The sequence below is a fragment of the Henckelia pumila genome, chromosome 4 (assembly GCF_033568475.1).
Source record: "Henckelia pumila isolate YLH828 chromosome 4, ASM3356847v2, whole genome shotgun sequence".
In the NCBI taxonomy this organism is placed as follows: Eukaryota; Viridiplantae; Streptophyta; class Magnoliopsida; order Lamiales; family Gesneriaceae; genus Henckelia; species Henckelia pumila.
Window position 1 is genome coordinate 210,881,932 of NC_133123.1, and position 16,567 is coordinate 210,898,498.

Genomic DNA, 16,567 nt, shown 5'->3' on the forward strand with positions numbered 1-16,567 from the left:
TATGTAGAAACATGATTGTTCTGGGGAGTTCAAACCAGTGAATATTGATTGGGTGTATCCCCTAATCAAGGAGTTTAAGGGTGAGTGCTTAGTTCCAAAATTATAGTGTGCTGGATTGGATGAGGGAAGCAGAGATAGGTGGGAGAAGTCACCGTCGGAACACTTCAGATTGGACGTAGATGCTGGATATAATGAGGGCAAAGGTTGGTTTTCAATATGGGCTATATTACGTGATTGTTCAGGACAGATTGTGGCAGCTAAAACAAGCCCTTAGCAATCCTGGACCAGTTTTTAGGGGCGAGCTATGGGCCATTCTACACGGGTTGAGACTTTGCAAACAATATAACACTTGAAACATTTGGGCTTATTCCGATTCTCTAGAGGCAACCCCCCGAGCGGTGATGGATTTTGAGTACGTATTTGGGACCGGATGGGAGTTTGAATGCTGCCATTACTGATCTGCATGCTTCCGAGGATGCATTCTTGGGATTTAAGCACATGTATATGCAGGCCAACTCGGCAGCAGACTCGCTTGCAAAATTTGCTCTAAATCGTCCGATTCCTGTCTCTTGGTTTTTATTTGGCTTTCCAACTTGGCTACAAGGTGTTGTATTGAAAGACCTGTAATTTATATGAAGTGTTTTTTAATCTAAAAAAAAAAGAAAGAAAGAAAATTCGGGGAAATTTGGAGAAAATTTTGAACAAAAAAAAGTCCGCCAAGTAAAATAAAAAATTGGCCACACCATCATTCAACTTTTGTATTGTGGGGTCAAGTTTAATAAGATAGAAAGATAGAAAGATGATGATGATGATGATGATAATGATAATAATAATAATTATTATTGTCAAAAGAGTTAATAATTGTACTTTGCTTAATTTTACAAGTCCGATATTAGGGACGTGACACAACCCGCCTCTGGTTTAAGGATTAATGTTACACTTGCCTCCCTCGGGATCTGACATTATAAAACGAGACATAATTGTTATTGGTGAATTATTTATGTATCCACTTCCTCTTTAGGATTCCAAAATGGATCGAAATGCAAGCCGAAAGACGAAATCAAAGGCACCCCCTTTGCTTCCACAATCTTGATCCTCACACTCAATGCTTCCACAATACCCTTCTCCAATCTATGCAGCTTCTTGTATCCTACTGTGGTTCCCTTGGCAACCATCTCTCCGTCCACATAAATCTCGTGTTTCTTGATCCTTTGCCCTAGTCCAATGGCTTCTTGAATCCTAACTACATTGAACTTGATCTTCCCCGTTAATGCTCTAAACTCGATCCAATCACCCCCTCTGATCTCCTTTTCACTCGGAGTCCAATATGTCCATAGATGATCATCATCGAGCACGTTTTCCGGCTTATAATCACTACTTCCGACTCCACGTTGACTACTTGCATGGGCTGAGCATTTTAACGCCAAGTTGGAGGAAAAGATCGTGTCTATGGCTTGTCTGAATTGCTTCAATCTTCGCACATCGGATTCGGGAATTAATCCGGTCGAGTTTGGTGGCACATTGAGGAGTAACACGCAGTTTCGGCCCACGGATTTGTAGTAAATCTCAAGGAGTTCACTTAGCTTTTTGGGCGACTGTGATTTATGCCAAAACCAACCTGTTCGGATAGAAACATCGCACTCGGCAGGTAGCCAATCCGTCCCTTTCGGGTCACCCTTGTTGATATAACTGCACAATTATTATTGACAAGAGAAGACTACAAAAAGGGAATAACATATGCCACTTAATAATTTGAAGAGCAAGTCTCAATTATCCAACCGATCTATATATATTAATGAAAAATGCACACGTCTCGTGTTTGTTAAAAGATGAGTTTTTTTTTTCATGTGAAAGGTGGAGTGAGTGGGAGGTTTTCAGTGGGGTTGTGAGTAGAAAATGTAATTATGGATAACAAAAAAAGTAGGGATGTAAATGAGCCGAACAGTTCGCGAGCTGTTCGGGTCTCGACTCGTTAAAAGCTCGTCCGAGCTCGTTTAATGAGGCTCGTTAAGGCAAACGAACCAAGCTCGAGCTTTACCATATTCGGCTCGTTAGCTCGTGAACAGGCTCGTTATCTCGTGAACAGACTCGTTAACAAGGTCGTAAGTCATCTATTAGACGAAAAAATAATAGTATTGATATTTAATTTACAAATTTACACTTTACTTATGAAAAATATTGAAAAATATATAAAAAATAATTTATTAGAATAAAATTACAAACTTTAGTAATAATATTATTTTTTTCAAATATATAATTTAGTTTTTAATTAATTTAATGAATATTTAAATTTATAGTTTAAATATATTAAGCTCGTTTAGGCTCGATAAAAGCTCGAATAAGCTCGTGAGTCATGTATATATTCGTTAAATAAGCTCGGGCTCAGTTCGGCTATAAATGAACCGAGCTTGAACATTCAAAAGCTCGGCTCGGCTCGTTTACATCCCTAAAAAAAAGTGAAGGAGAGGCAAAAGTGGAAACAAAAGATTGTGTCTACACATATACGGTTTTTCTAGGTGTCTCAATTATTATAATATAATAGAGATATATATGCAGTCAAAAGTAATATTATGAGTCGGATGAGGTTGGCGATTTGTCTTATGAAATTATATCGTGAAACGATCTCATATGAGTTTTTATGTAACTTTAAAATATTTAAAACCACAAAAAAATGATATGTAACAAGAATTGTAAAAAGACGACTATTCTTTGTTATATTTTATAGTATATAACAAATGTCTCTCCCGGAAGAAATAATTCCGGGCAAGGTCATATTTAAACATTTTATTATATGTATATATATAAAAAATTAAGAATTGGTAGTATAATTAATTAAATTAAAATAAATTATTGAGAAAAAATTTACAGATAATATTCACTTAAATGAAAAAAATTTAATAACATAAGAATATATTAAACGAGATTTGTTAGACAAATGAATCAATTTAATTATTTTACCAAACGTAAGCTCCTTTCTACACCACACTCAATTTCTCCTCATTATTGTTTTAAGTGGAATTTTTTCGGTCCTATTATGTACATTTTTTTCATATTGATCATGTTATGGTAAATATTTTTTTTAAGCCTATAACATGTATTTGTTTTTTCCCCCATTTTTTGGAATTTTTTTTACTAGGATCCATCATGTTCATCATTAAAAAAAATGACCAAAAATGAGAAAAAAAAGTACAAGTTAAATGACCAAAAAAATGTACCAAAAGTGAAAAAAAAAATAAATGTATTCGCAATTCAGAAGATATGATGCCAAGTTACATAATAAAAATTCAAATTCACCATTAACAAAATTAAAAATAGAAAAAGTACAATTTAGATGACAAAAACAAGGAAAATAGTTTTTTTTGTCTATTAAATTGTCCATTATTTGGTTTTGGTCAAATTAATGTACCAAAACTAAACTATTTCTCGTAAAAAATGGACAACTTCATGAAGAAAAAAGACATTTTCTCGTCAAAAATTTGTTAAAAAAATCTCCATAATCACTTATTTTTAAAGGTTGCAAACACTACCTAAAAATCTTGTTGAATTACTTAAAAAAAGCTACGCATGATATAAATTGGAATTAATTAACTTTACTTACTCGACGATGCTTGCATTGCCAATCGATAGAGAGGTCCGATTGATGGTAGACCAACAAGTGCTCCCCGCGAACCCTTTCTCGTCCCCGACCCACCGGACATCCGGTCCGGCATCGGAGAATATGTTGATTGTACTTTGCAATTCCTTCACCATTGAGAACCAATCTTTAAAGTAGTAAGTCATGTTTGGGGTATTTGGACCCTTTGCTCCATCAAACCATATCTCTTTAACACTTCCATATCTGCACAGATTACTAGTAGTTTATGTTATATGAATTTAATTAATTCAATTTGACTATAGGCATTATTATTGGGTTTTGATCTCTTATACGTTTCAAAAACTATACGATAGAATTTTATATATTTAGGAAGATAATACGTACATGTCAAAATTAAAATTACATCCCATAACTAGAAGAAAAAAAGTGGTATTTGCGACGATCAAAACCGTCACGTAATATATGTGTGAAAGATGGTAAATTGCACATGGATCCCATGCGAAAATCTCTCGAGTTTTATATTGATGGATCAAATCTCTTCTAGATAATTTTTTGTGGTACACCTGCTTGTTATGTGCTTCAGTGTATAGGAAATTATTATTATTAAAAAAACACCAACAAAAGAATAAATATATTTCTTTTCCTTATTTTATACAACAATTTTTTGGTAAATATATTTTAACCTTTTTTGGAGCTAAAAATAAGGAAGAAAGTTAGCTAACATCAACAAGTTTTTAGATTTATTAAGTTATTTTCGACTTTAGATTATACTTATTACCTCATAAGAAGTTCTTGCAATTGAGCCAAGTAATACTCATTATACTTGTTAGCATGTCCATATCTAGGATCATGTCGATCCCACGGAGAGAGATACAAGCCCGAATCAATGTTTCGAGCCTTGAACGCATCGACAAACTCTCGGACAACATCTCCACGGCCATGTTTCCATGGACTTCCAATGACAGAATGATCAGTGTACCTTGAAGGCCACAAGCAAAATCCATCATGATGCTTGGCGGTGAGTATCACTAGGGAGACTCCGGCATGGGCCGCCGCGTCCGCCCATTGGTTGGTGTCGAGCCTCGTCGGGTTGAAAATATGGGGGCTTTCGCGCCCCGTTCCCCACTCCGAATCGTTGAAGGTATTGACACCGAAGTGATGGAACATTATGATCTCTCTTTGTTGCCATTTCAATTGGGAGTATGAAGGTAAAGGAAGAATTGGCAATGGAGGAGTTGTGACTTTGAGTTGATCATTAATATGCAATTCACTTCTTGATAAGATTAAATGCAATAACATAATAAAGATTGAGAAAATGGACGAGGAAATAATTGGCTCAGCCATGATAAATTGTAAGATGATAACAAATTGTGGTAATTCTATCTTGGTGGGATGTGTTGTGTTGTGTATTGATGATAAAGAAAATTGTGGGGACTAATGAAAATATGGGGGACCATAGGGGAGGGACTCTCTACTTATCAATTAGCAAAGTTATAATTGGATTGTATATATTCTGAAAAAAACCCAGCATTTATTAAATAAATTTTTTTTCAAACCATAATATCAGGAAATATTAGGAAGTAAAATATATGATTAAGATTATAACATATATATGTATATATATACAAATCATATAATAAATCATTGGTTAATAGATATTTCAAAGAACTTTATTCGTACTATAAAGTAGGAAAGATTGTTATACCTTATTTAAGTTTAATTTTTTTTTTCTTATATTACTTACACAAAAAGTATTTAAGAACTTATTTTTTTTAAAACAAAAAATTCATTTGATAATTTTCATGTCAAAGAGCCTATAGATTTTTTTTTATTTATTTTGTAATAACAGTATAACACCCACACAGCATACCATTAATATGATTTTTTTTCATTCCCACAATGCCCCTACTTAATGTATTAAAAAAAATGCTTGTAAAATATATAACTTTTTAACAAGTTAACTCTTTTCAGCATTTATAATCAATAAGTTAGTTAATTAAATATATTTAATATGTATTGTCATTGAATTTATAATATGTACCAAACTAATTGGAAATGTCCCCACACGAAATCACCTTTTGTTTAAAAATCAGTTTTGGAACCAAAATAGTAAGTTGTATATCACTTACAGCATAACATCAAATTTATTGAAAACTGAAAAAAATTTTATCCAATATTTATATTTTTGTGATTTTGGTTGCTATATTATCAAATTTTCATTTGATTCATCCTTCAATTTTTTGGCAGTTTCAGTCATTTTTAATTAATAGTTTTGATGACGTGTATTGAACACGTCACTACATCAACACCATGTGTTGACATATCAACGTCGCATCAAAAAATCGATTAAAATTGAAAAAATAAATAAAAATAAATAAAGATAGCAAACTAAAATTTAAATTTGATAATAATAATTACAGACCAAAATCACGAAGAGGTAAACATATATGATAAAAAAAATGTAGTTTTCCCTCAAATTTATCACAAAATAAACCATTTTTTAAATTCTAATTTTATTTTATATAAATATTATTACAATAGTTTTACCATTTCAAACTCATTACCTTTATTTTAAGTTAATACAAATACAGATAATTTCTTACACAATTCGTCTCTATTATTTGATGACAAATCACTAAGTTTAAAATGGAAAGATATTTTGTGTAAAATTTTAACTGATTTAAAAATATTCCTTTTTAATGTTCTTTTAGGGATAATTGTGTTTTTCTCTGGAAAATTGGGGTTTCTATATAAAACTGTTCGGGTTTTTCGGTTCGATTTTTATGAATTTTATTTTAGTATTTTTCCCTAAATTATGTTTGTGAGATCGAGATGGGAAAACTCCTATTTTTAAAATGGTGATACAGAATATTTTTTTATTTTTTTTTGAAAAGGGTGATATAGAATATTGCAATGGTGGAAGAATGGAACGTTGCACGGTGTCACATACTCACAGTATTTGGACCACCTGCTATACCAAAATAGGGTGGTAGTAGATTATTTGAGATTGAAGTTTTTGTTTCATTGTAACAAAACATATATTGTATGGCCCATTTTTTTGTATTCTGCATCAATAATTCACGGGTTGGCAAATTTTTTTCTTCCCATAATTATTTTTAATAGCATATAATAATGCAAACATTGCTTCTTTATAACCAAAACGGAAAAAGACGAGCCTGCCCACTGATGAAGAATCCAAGAAAATTGACAGTGATCATGCATGTCCGTTCATATTTGATGACATTTTCTTGCAGTAAGGGTTTCAATGTAATAATAAACGGAGAGATAGACTAAACGTCAATGAATATGTAGCACTATTTGAGAATTTAACCGTGAGATAGCTCAGCTCACACACTCGTCTAGATCACCCAAGTTAGCATCAGTCTTCGTTATAACGTTTGCTCTCAGTGTCAGACAATATATATAGGTGTAGGGCTGCGGGACCTTACCAGAAAGACTATCTCGAAAGATATATAACTCATCGTGTATGTGCACGTGCAATATGTATATAAAGCATTAAAACATATATCATGACACATAAAATGCAATATATAAGCATGAATAATCGTTTGAAATCTCAATCAGTGCTTACGCACCTCTATATGATGTCGAAGACCCTAGTATTCTAGGCACAAATCCGATGTTATCTCAGAAGCACCTTGCTATTATCCGACCCTCACTAGTATGACTAACTCGCAATATAAACTGAATTGAGAGGGAACAATCGTGAAATTGTGCTTAGAAATGCAACCTCGGTAGGGATAACAATGGGTCGAGTCGGGTTGGGTTCGAGCATGATTTCATACCTTCGTCCCCATCCCTATTTAATATAACCACCCCTATGCCCATCCCTATCCTCGTCTGATATTCAACTTTAATCCTCATTCTCGTACGCATCGAAGGATGGATACACATACTCTACCCAAATATCATATTACCACATACAATTGTATTTTTTCAAATTTGATATTTTGATAAAACTATGCTTATAATTTTTATAAGAACAATAAGAAAATATATGAAATATTAAAAAAAATTTAGAAAACAAAATATATATAAGAAATAAAAAAATTATTATATATAATTTATACCAACACCATAATTCTACAAAATAGCGTTTAGCTTTATGATAATAATTTTCTATGTTTCATCTAACTACCATTATTTAAAAAAAAGCACAGTTTTTCACTTGATCCCATTGGAGTTTTCATGTGTTTAGCATTATCAGTACAAAACTTTTTCACCAAAGTCCTAGCATATTTGTTTTGACACAGAAAAATATCATCACTCATTTGTTTCACTTGCATTCCTAAGAAATAGTACATTTCACCAACCATGCTCATTTCAAAAGTACTAGACATGCATTCAACAAAACCATTCATAATTTTTTGTGATGAACCACAGAAAACTATGTCATCAACATAAATTTGACAAATGAGAATGTTACCTTGGCCTTTTTGCACAAACAGAGTTTTGTCTACCTCACCTCTTTTGAATCCAATGGTAAGCAAGTATTCGGTGAGCCTTCCATACCAAGCACGAGGTGCTTGTTTTAGTTCATATAGTGCTTTCTTCAGTTTATAGACATGATCAGGATAGTGTGGAATCCCTTTGGTTGTTTTACATACACATCCTCTGTAGTAACCCAGATTTTATTTTAAGATAATAATATGTTAAACATGATTAAGGGTTAGTAATTAACCAATTTCGAAGTGTAATTGAACTTCAGAAAAAAATTTGGTCTTTTGACTTTGGGCCGGATCGGAAGCTCCGAACCCAGATCGGAAGCTCCGATCCCAACCACTTTGGAAGCCGATCAGAAGCACAGAGATCGGAAGCTCCGATCCAGGAACGGAAGTTCCAATCTCCAGCTGCCAGCAATGCTCGATGACTCAGCCGCGAGTTTTGACAAGTGTCGAACGAAGGGCAGATCGAAAGCTCCGATCTTCGGATCGGAAGTTCCAATCCTGTCGTGTCAAGCATGCACGCAGTGAGCGGATCGGAAGCTCCGATCCTAAAATTGGAAGTTCCGATCCTGGCCGAGAATTTTTCCTATAAATAGGGGTCTCCGAGTTCATTTTGATTACGAATTCCCGAGTTTCCTTCTTCAGTTATATAGTGTGAGATATACATTTGAGGGTCATATTGGTTATAATAGAGGTTCTGGAGTAACCAAGGTGTGGTTATAGTCATCCGGGACTAGCGACACCAAAGGGCTTACTACGGACGAAGGTATGGTCCGAGAATCTATTTAAAGTCTGGAATAACCAAGGTGTGGTTATAGTCATCCGGGACTAGAGACACCAAAGGGCTTACTACGGACGAAGGTATGGTCCGAGAATCTATTTAAAGTTTTGGGAGTACTTATTAGCTTAGAAAAGGCTTATAGAACTTGTGTAGTGATACGGTGAACTTTTGAATATAGGCTTGAAACCTAAGATCCTACTATACTTGAACTAGCCTAGAGGTACATACACATTGACTGAGATTGCCAGCGAGTATACATGTTTATATGTTGCATTTATTTGGCATTATTATATGGCATGATATATGATTTACCGTTTTCCATATTCATATGTCATGTGCATATACACGTTGAGCCTATATCTTGTTATACCTGATTATAGAGCCGCTCAGCTCTATATTCGATAGTCTGTCACTGAGAGTACCGCGACGGCGGGGGCATTTATGTTTGATTACTTTGGTGTACTAGACGAGTGTGGTTGCACATAGAGGTTGATCCGTGCGGTGGCAGCACTCATGTTGCGTCGGTACTGAGCATGACTTTTCAGATGACCCTTTACCAGTCATCATGTTGCATGCATCGTATATATATGTTTACTCATATTTATGTACTGGGCGTTAGCGCTCACGTCCTATTTGTTATCTTGGACACCCTATTCCACGGGGCAGGTCGCAGGATGGACGGAGCTGGTAGTTCAAGGTAGGACTAGGGAGCAGGAGCTTTGAGGAGTTAACTATACAGCAGGATTTGATATAGGTGTATAATGTTTACTTTTAAATTATTCGATATGGATGTATCATTACAGATTTAAGCCTGAATATGTTTTACTAAGCTGATATGTAATTATGGATTATATTTTTGCACGTTTTACTCTGTTAAGCGTTATTTCTTTATTAAGTTTAATGCATGCTATTAGTTGCCAGTTAGTAGGTGATACCATGCAGGGTCACTACATTTTTGGTATCAGAGCATGCTTAGATTTTGGGATTAGTGAAAGAGTGGGTACCCGGTGAGCCAACTTGTGGCTAAGGGCTTTTATGACTCTATGTATAAATAATCTTTTGTTTAATATAATTTACACTTTTATAATGGCATTTACTTTATCTTTTATCATATTATTATGTTGTGACATACTATAAGATGTTTAGATGAAGACCTTGAATATACTATAGTGTATGTAAGATGTGGTGGCACATGGGGATGGCTATCATGAAACACATCTTATAGTCACTGTATATTCTAAACAGTTCCTAGTCGATTGAGCCGTCCGTTAATAAGGATAAGGATCGCTCAAGATTGAGACTAGCATTTGCGATGCCGAGTACCACGTTTCATTGGTATGGAACATAGAGATGTTCAAAGCATGCAAATGGATATTCATACGATGAATGATCGAACTACCCTATCCGGACTTTCCAAGTGGTTATCACTTATCGAGTGGATAAAGTCCGCGGTTTTGGTTGTACACCATTAGTCCTTACTACTTGAAACATCATTGAGACTCTATATGCTAGTACTGTACTTTGACTCATTTACCGACTCTATTGGGGTCATCAGGTGTCGGGATTGGATACAGTTACGACACATATAGGAGTCGATGCTTTGTTGTCAAGGATTCACCACATACTTGCTAGTGTGGATATCCTATGCAATCTGAGGAGATATTAGTGTGACGAATCTCTGGCCAGAGTACATGATGTGTTTTAAGAAATGGTTTCTTAGTAGCACATGCGATGTCACTATTTGATCTTCAAGATGCATTGCATAGTTATCGAATCTCGAACGATTCTCGATTTACCAATAGTTGTTGATTCGATCGGGATATATGGATGAAGGGACCGTACTGTACGCTAACCAAAATCTATTGATTCTTGCAGGCACTATCAGTGATACCTAGGGAATCATGGGGCGATGTTGCTAGGCGCTCTTACCATGATTTGATGGGCAAGTCGGAAATTGTTGTTCCGAGTCACAAGGAGTTGTGAGCCCACGGCTAGCTGTATCCCTGAACCATTGAGGGTCACACAAGTAATGGATTTTTAATCCCCGTTGAGATAATTAAATTTAAAGAGTTAAATTTAGTGAATAAAGAAGTGGGACTTCTTATTTAAGAGTAGAGGGAGTAAGATTTCCTAAAATGACATAGTGATGAACATTTTTGGAAACCACTGAATTCGGATTCAAAAAATTTATCTTGACTTTAAAAGATGCAGAAATGGTTTCTGTGCACATTGGTGAAATTGATTTATCAATCTGAGTCACGATAAATTTTATATTAATTTCTGAACATGCGGGCTTTGCTTGTCAAGCTTGAACTTAGGACTAATGGGCCCTAAGCTGTTAGCAGCCCACATTATAAATAAGTTATTGCAGTACAGAAATTACACACAACTTACACTCAGATTTTCGAAAACCCTAGCCTCCAGTCTAGGAATTTTGGCCGCCCCCCCCTCTCTCTGTCTTAGAGAATTTTCAGTCTGCGAATTTCGAATTTGCAGTCTGAATTAGCAGATCATATCTGTTCTATCTCTTCGCAGAAACTTCTGATAGATTTTCTAGTGCAGTCTATCAGAGGGATTAAACTTCTGTTCGTGGACCTGATTGAAGAATTGTTCGTTCATCAGTTCCTGGGATATACAACAAGAGTAGTTTAATCTGTTGGTGTTCATAATCTCGTTTCGAGATTTTAAGGTAAAATTTATATTGTTTAAATTTTATATTATCAATTTTAATCGTAGGAATTTGATACCCATATGGAATCGTTCCATATAAAAATTTAAAACTTCCGCTGCACCGGGTATCACTTTCTTTTTCGATCCGGAGAACGACCGTGTTCCAACAGTGGTATCAAAGCCAGGCTGTTCTTGGATTTTACGATTAAAATTTTATCGATTGTACAAAGCCTCGATTTTTCAGAAAAATAAAACGGAAAAAAATATATATATATATATATATATATATTTTCGGGGCTGCCCGCTGCCCGAAGGCAGCGGGCAGCGCCGCGTGCAGCTGCGCAGATGGGCTGCAAGCAGCAGCCCTGCGCGAGCTAGGGCAAGCGTTGCCCTAGCCCGCGCAGTTGGGCCGCATGGAGCGGCCCAGCGACGGGCGAGCAGCCCGGGATTGTCCCGGGCTGCCCAGAATTTTATTTTTTTTTTATTAAAAATTAAATTTTTTCGTGAATTATGAATTCTAGCCCAAAATGGTTTTGGGTCCAGTTTTTGGCCCGATTGAAAATTGTTTCACTTGGTCCACGAGGCAATGTGTCAAAATTGTTTGAGCCCAAAATTTTTAAGAAAATTAATTTTTGGATAAATTTTGAATTTTGGAAATTTGTAAATTTAATCCCATAAATTAAATCTTTAATTATTAATTTTGATACAATTGATAATAAAATATGATTTTATGTATAAAATTGGATTTTATATGTAAAATATGATTTTATGGATAAACTAAATAAAATATGATTTTATATATAAAATAAGATTTTATGTATGAAATATGATTTTATCTATTTATATTTATTGTCATTGCATGATATCCAATAAATTAATTTTTGAATTAAATATTATTGGATAAGGATGATCGATTGTCATGACCAATATTATAGGTGTATGTTAGGTTGTTTACATTTGACTTTATTATTGATTGTTGGGTTTTATTAATGGGCCTGGTTTATGGCCCAAATTTGATTTTATCATTTGTAATAAAAGTGGGCCTGGTTTATGGCCCGTTCCCACCCCTACAATGTATCCCTTTATTTGTCATAGTAATTTATTGTAAATTCACTAGAAATAGTGGGAGTTTTTGAAGATGGAGGTGGGACCAGCAAGCAATGATAAAGACTGAAAAAATGTAAATTGGAAGCACAATGTAATAGGATTGCATTGCATACTTGCATATCACCTAGGATTGGACTTAGACTCGTGATTGGCAACCACGGGTCGATTAGTAATGGAATCGATCATCCTAAAATATAATATATGATATTATCGTTGTATGCATGTTTAGACTAAATTGTATGAATCCCGCAAGCATACAAATTTTAAATGATGAGACAAATTTTCAAAATTAAAATCTCTCATTTTAAATATGACTTAAAATTGATATCAAGATAAATAAAGGAAATTTAAATATTGTTTAAATGTTCCTACCTTCCATCAACGATCAATGTATGAGATGCTACCCGCGGATACGGTCCGACTCATATTATTGGGGGGGGGGGGCCGTTCGTCGGAAAGCTGTACATTGGATCGACACATGTTGTAAGTTGGATGGAACTCCCATGGGATTGGCTCATATTATTGGGGATCCACATGGCGACCGTCCATCACAACTTGATATTGATGGGTCATCTTGACATGTCACAATAAACGGCGTCATATTATTGGGCCCTTATTGGACATGAGGTAAAAACATGGAGGTTGCTTTGGAAGCAATTGGGTTCTACCTTTTGAAAATTATGGTTGGCTGATATTATTCGGGACTATAGTTTGTCAATTGGACTCCATGTTCCCACTAAAGAAAATGTTTCTCGTTTTCACTAGAGGGTAGTGAAATCGTTAAAATAGTGGGAGTGAGATTCATAAAATAAATTTCGCCTATTTTATGTCTTAGTAAATTAATTAAACAATCACTGATTATTGTCTGTTTCTTTTCAGTATTTCATTAAGATGAATTCGCGCAATCCACTATTCTCTATTCTCGAACAAAATAAACTGACTGGCGCAAACTATACGGAATGGTTCCGTAAGTTGAAGATTTTCTTGACCTCGGAGAAGATGTTCTACGTGTTAGAAAAATCTCCTCCGAAGGAAGCACCAGCTGATATAAGTCCGGAAGAGTTGGCCAAACTTGATAAATGGTGGGACCATGATATCAAGGCCAAATGCTATATGCAAGCTTCGATGTCTGATGAACTCCAGAGGCTTTTTGAGGATACCGTGAATGCTGCTGACATTCACGTACAACTCAAGGAACTTTTTGGGGCTCAATCGAGAGCTGAAAGGTTCCCTACTATAAAAGAGTTAATGAAGTGTCGCATGCGTGAAGGGACTTCGGTCCGTGATCATGGGATACGCGTGATTTGGCTCATTCAGAAGTTGGTAACGCTTGATTTGGTATTGGAGCATGAACTCAATGTGGACTTATTACTTCTCTCTCTTCCTTCATCGTTTGACGGTTTTGTGGTGAATTTCAAAATGAACAAGATAGAGGCCTCCCTTGAAGAGATGGTCAATATGCTTGTAACTTATGAAGCCACTTTAAAGAAGGATAAACCGGTTCTCTTGGTGGGCTCCTCTTCTTCTGCTAAGAAGGGGCCAAGTACAAAGGGTAAGAAACGTTCTGCCCCATCCAAGAAAACCGGACCCGAGAAGAAGAACAAGACAAAGGCTTCAAACATGAAAAAGTCCAAGGATGTTTGCCATCACTGCAAGAAACCCGGTCATTGGAAACGTAACTGCAAGGAATATCTAGAGCAGTTGCGAACTGCGAAGGGTATGTTTTATATTGAAATAAATGTTTCACTTAATACTACTTCTTGGGTATTGGATACCGGATGTGGATCTCACATTTGCAATGATTTGCAGGTGATGACAAGAAGTCGCAAGCTTAGAATGGGTGAGACCCAGCTGAGGCTCGGAAATGGTTCTAGAGTTGAAGCCAAAGCTGTGGGAGACGTTTATTTAATTTTGCAGAACGATTTTAAGTTACTTTTGAGAGATGTTTTATTTGTTCCAGACTTGATTAAAAACATTATTTCTGTTTCTATGCTTGATAGAGATGGTTTTTCTTGCAATTTTGTGAATGGGATTTGCAATATTTACAAGAATGAATGTTTGATTGGAAATGGACAACTTGAAAATGATCTATATAACTTAAAATTAAAAGATGTTCCAATAAATTATGTTGATAAACCGGTAACAACGAACAAAAGGAAAATCGATAGTCAAAACCCGGCAAACCTTTGGCATGCTAGGCTAGGTCATATTTCATCAAGGAGGATGAACAAGCTAGTGGGAGAGGGCATGTTTGATATGTATGATATTAACTCTTTACCTACTTGTGAGTCCTGCCTGAAAGGAAAAATGACTAAATCTCCTTTCAAAGGAAAACCTGAGCGTAGTCAAAATCTATTGGATTTGATCCATACGGATGTTTGCGGACCATTTAGTATTGGTACAAAATTTGGTCACACCTACTTCATTACCTTTACTGATGATTATTCTAGGTATGGGTACTTATATTTGATGAAATATAAGTCTGAATCATTTGAAAAGTTCAAAGAATTCAAGGCTGAAGTAGAAAACAAACTAGGTAAGAGGATTAAAGCACTTTGATCAGATCGAGGTGGAGAATACTTGAGTACCGAGTTTTTGAGCTATCTAAAAGAGAATGGGATTCTCTCTCAGTGGACTCCTCCTATGACACCTCAGCTTAATGGTGTTTCGGAGCGTCGCAATCGAACATTGTTGGACATGGTTCGATCCATGATGAGCTTCACTGAGCTCCCACATTCGTTTTGGGGCTATGCTCTTGAAACGGTGGTATTGTTGTTGAACAACGTTCACACTAAAGCAGTGAACAAAACACCATACGAGTTATGGAATGGCAAAGCTCCTAAGTATTCGTACTTGAGGATTTGGGGATGTCCTGCTTACGTGAAGCAGACAGTGGGAGATAAGTTGGATAGTCGATCCACCTTATGTTATTTTGTAGGGTATCCGAAGAATTCAATCGGATATTATTTCTATCATCCTACTGAAACAAAAGTGTTTGTTTCAAGGAATGCCACCTTCTTGGAGAAGGAGTTCTTATTGGATAAGAAAGGCAAGATGATGGAACTCGAAGAAATTCGAGAAGAACCCAAGATACAAAATAATGATCCTACACCTCAGGAACCATTGATTGACACGCCTATTACTAGAAGATCCGAGAGGACTTCTAGGCCTCCTATTAGATATGGTTTTCTTTTTGAAGGGGATCAAAGTGAACCCGACATTGGATGTGATCCAAGAAACTTCAAGGAAGCAATTTCTGATGCAGATTCGAATTTATGGCTTGAAGCTATGCAGTCGGAAATAGATTCGATGCATACAAACCAAGTTTGGACTTTAGTAGATCCTCCCGATGGAATTGTTCCAATAGGAAGTAAATGGATCTATAAGAGAAAACTTGGGCCTGATGGAAAGGTACTGACCTACAAGGCACGATTGGTGGCAAAAGGTTATACTCAAAGACAAGGAGTTGACTATGATGAAACTTTTTCACCAGTCGCAATGTTCAAGTCCATAAGAATTCTTATTGTCATAGCAGCATGGTATGAATATGAGATATGGCAAATGGATGTGAAGGCTGCATTTCTTAATGGAAACATTAAGGAAGAAATCTATATGATATAGCCCGAGGGATTCACATCCATGGGAAGCGAGCATAAGGTATGCAAGCTTCAGAGATCGATCTATAGTCTCAAACAAGCATCAAGAAGTTGGAACCAGAAATTTGATGAAACAATAAAGGATTTTGGTTTCATCAAAAACCCGGAGGAACCGTGCGTATACAAGAAAGTAGTTAAGGATGCTGTGACATTCTTAGTACTTTATGTTGATGACATCTTACTCATTGGGAATGATGTAGGGATGTTGCAGTCAACAAAGATATGGTTATCAGGTAGATTCTCGATGAAGGATTTGGGTGAGGCGTCCTATATTCTAGGGATACAGATCTAT

At 35.7% G+C, this 16,567-nt stretch overlaps 1 protein-coding gene across 1 annotated transcript; it reads right to left on the reverse strand.

Moving 5' to 3' along the window:
* Positions 1-820: 820 nt before the first annotated feature.
* Positions 821-5,053, reverse strand: LOC140861812 (alpha-L-fucosidase 1-like). The gene is made up of 3 exons (XM_073264818.1): positions 4,374-5,053; positions 3,599-3,838; positions 821-1,689 (listed from the first exon to the last, which is right to left on the reverse strand). Exons 1-3 carry the CDS (start codon positions 4,937-4,939, stop codon positions 999-1,001), a joined length of 1,497 nt encoding a protein of 498 aa, XP_073120919.1. The 5' UTR covers positions 4,940-5,053; the 3' UTR covers positions 821-998.
* Between the last annotated feature and the right edge of the window lie 11,514 nt (positions 5,054-16,567).

What these genes read in the sequence shown, in the direction of transcription:
- LOC140861812 (XM_073264818.1), bottom strand. Translation starts at nt 4,939, where the DNA reads ATGGCTGAGCCAATTATTTCCTCGTCCATTTTCTCAATCTTTATTATG. An exon ending in TTGCAAGAACTTCTTATGAG is followed by an intron (nt 3,839 to 4,373) that starts GTAATAAGTATA and finishes TAATCTGTGCAG; the next exon opens with ATATGGAAGTGTTAAAGAGA. An exon ending in GGCAATGCAAGCATCGTCGA is followed by an intron (nt 1,690 to 3,598) that starts GTAAGTAAAGTT and finishes ATAATTGTGCAG; the next exon opens with TTATATCAACAAGGGTGACC.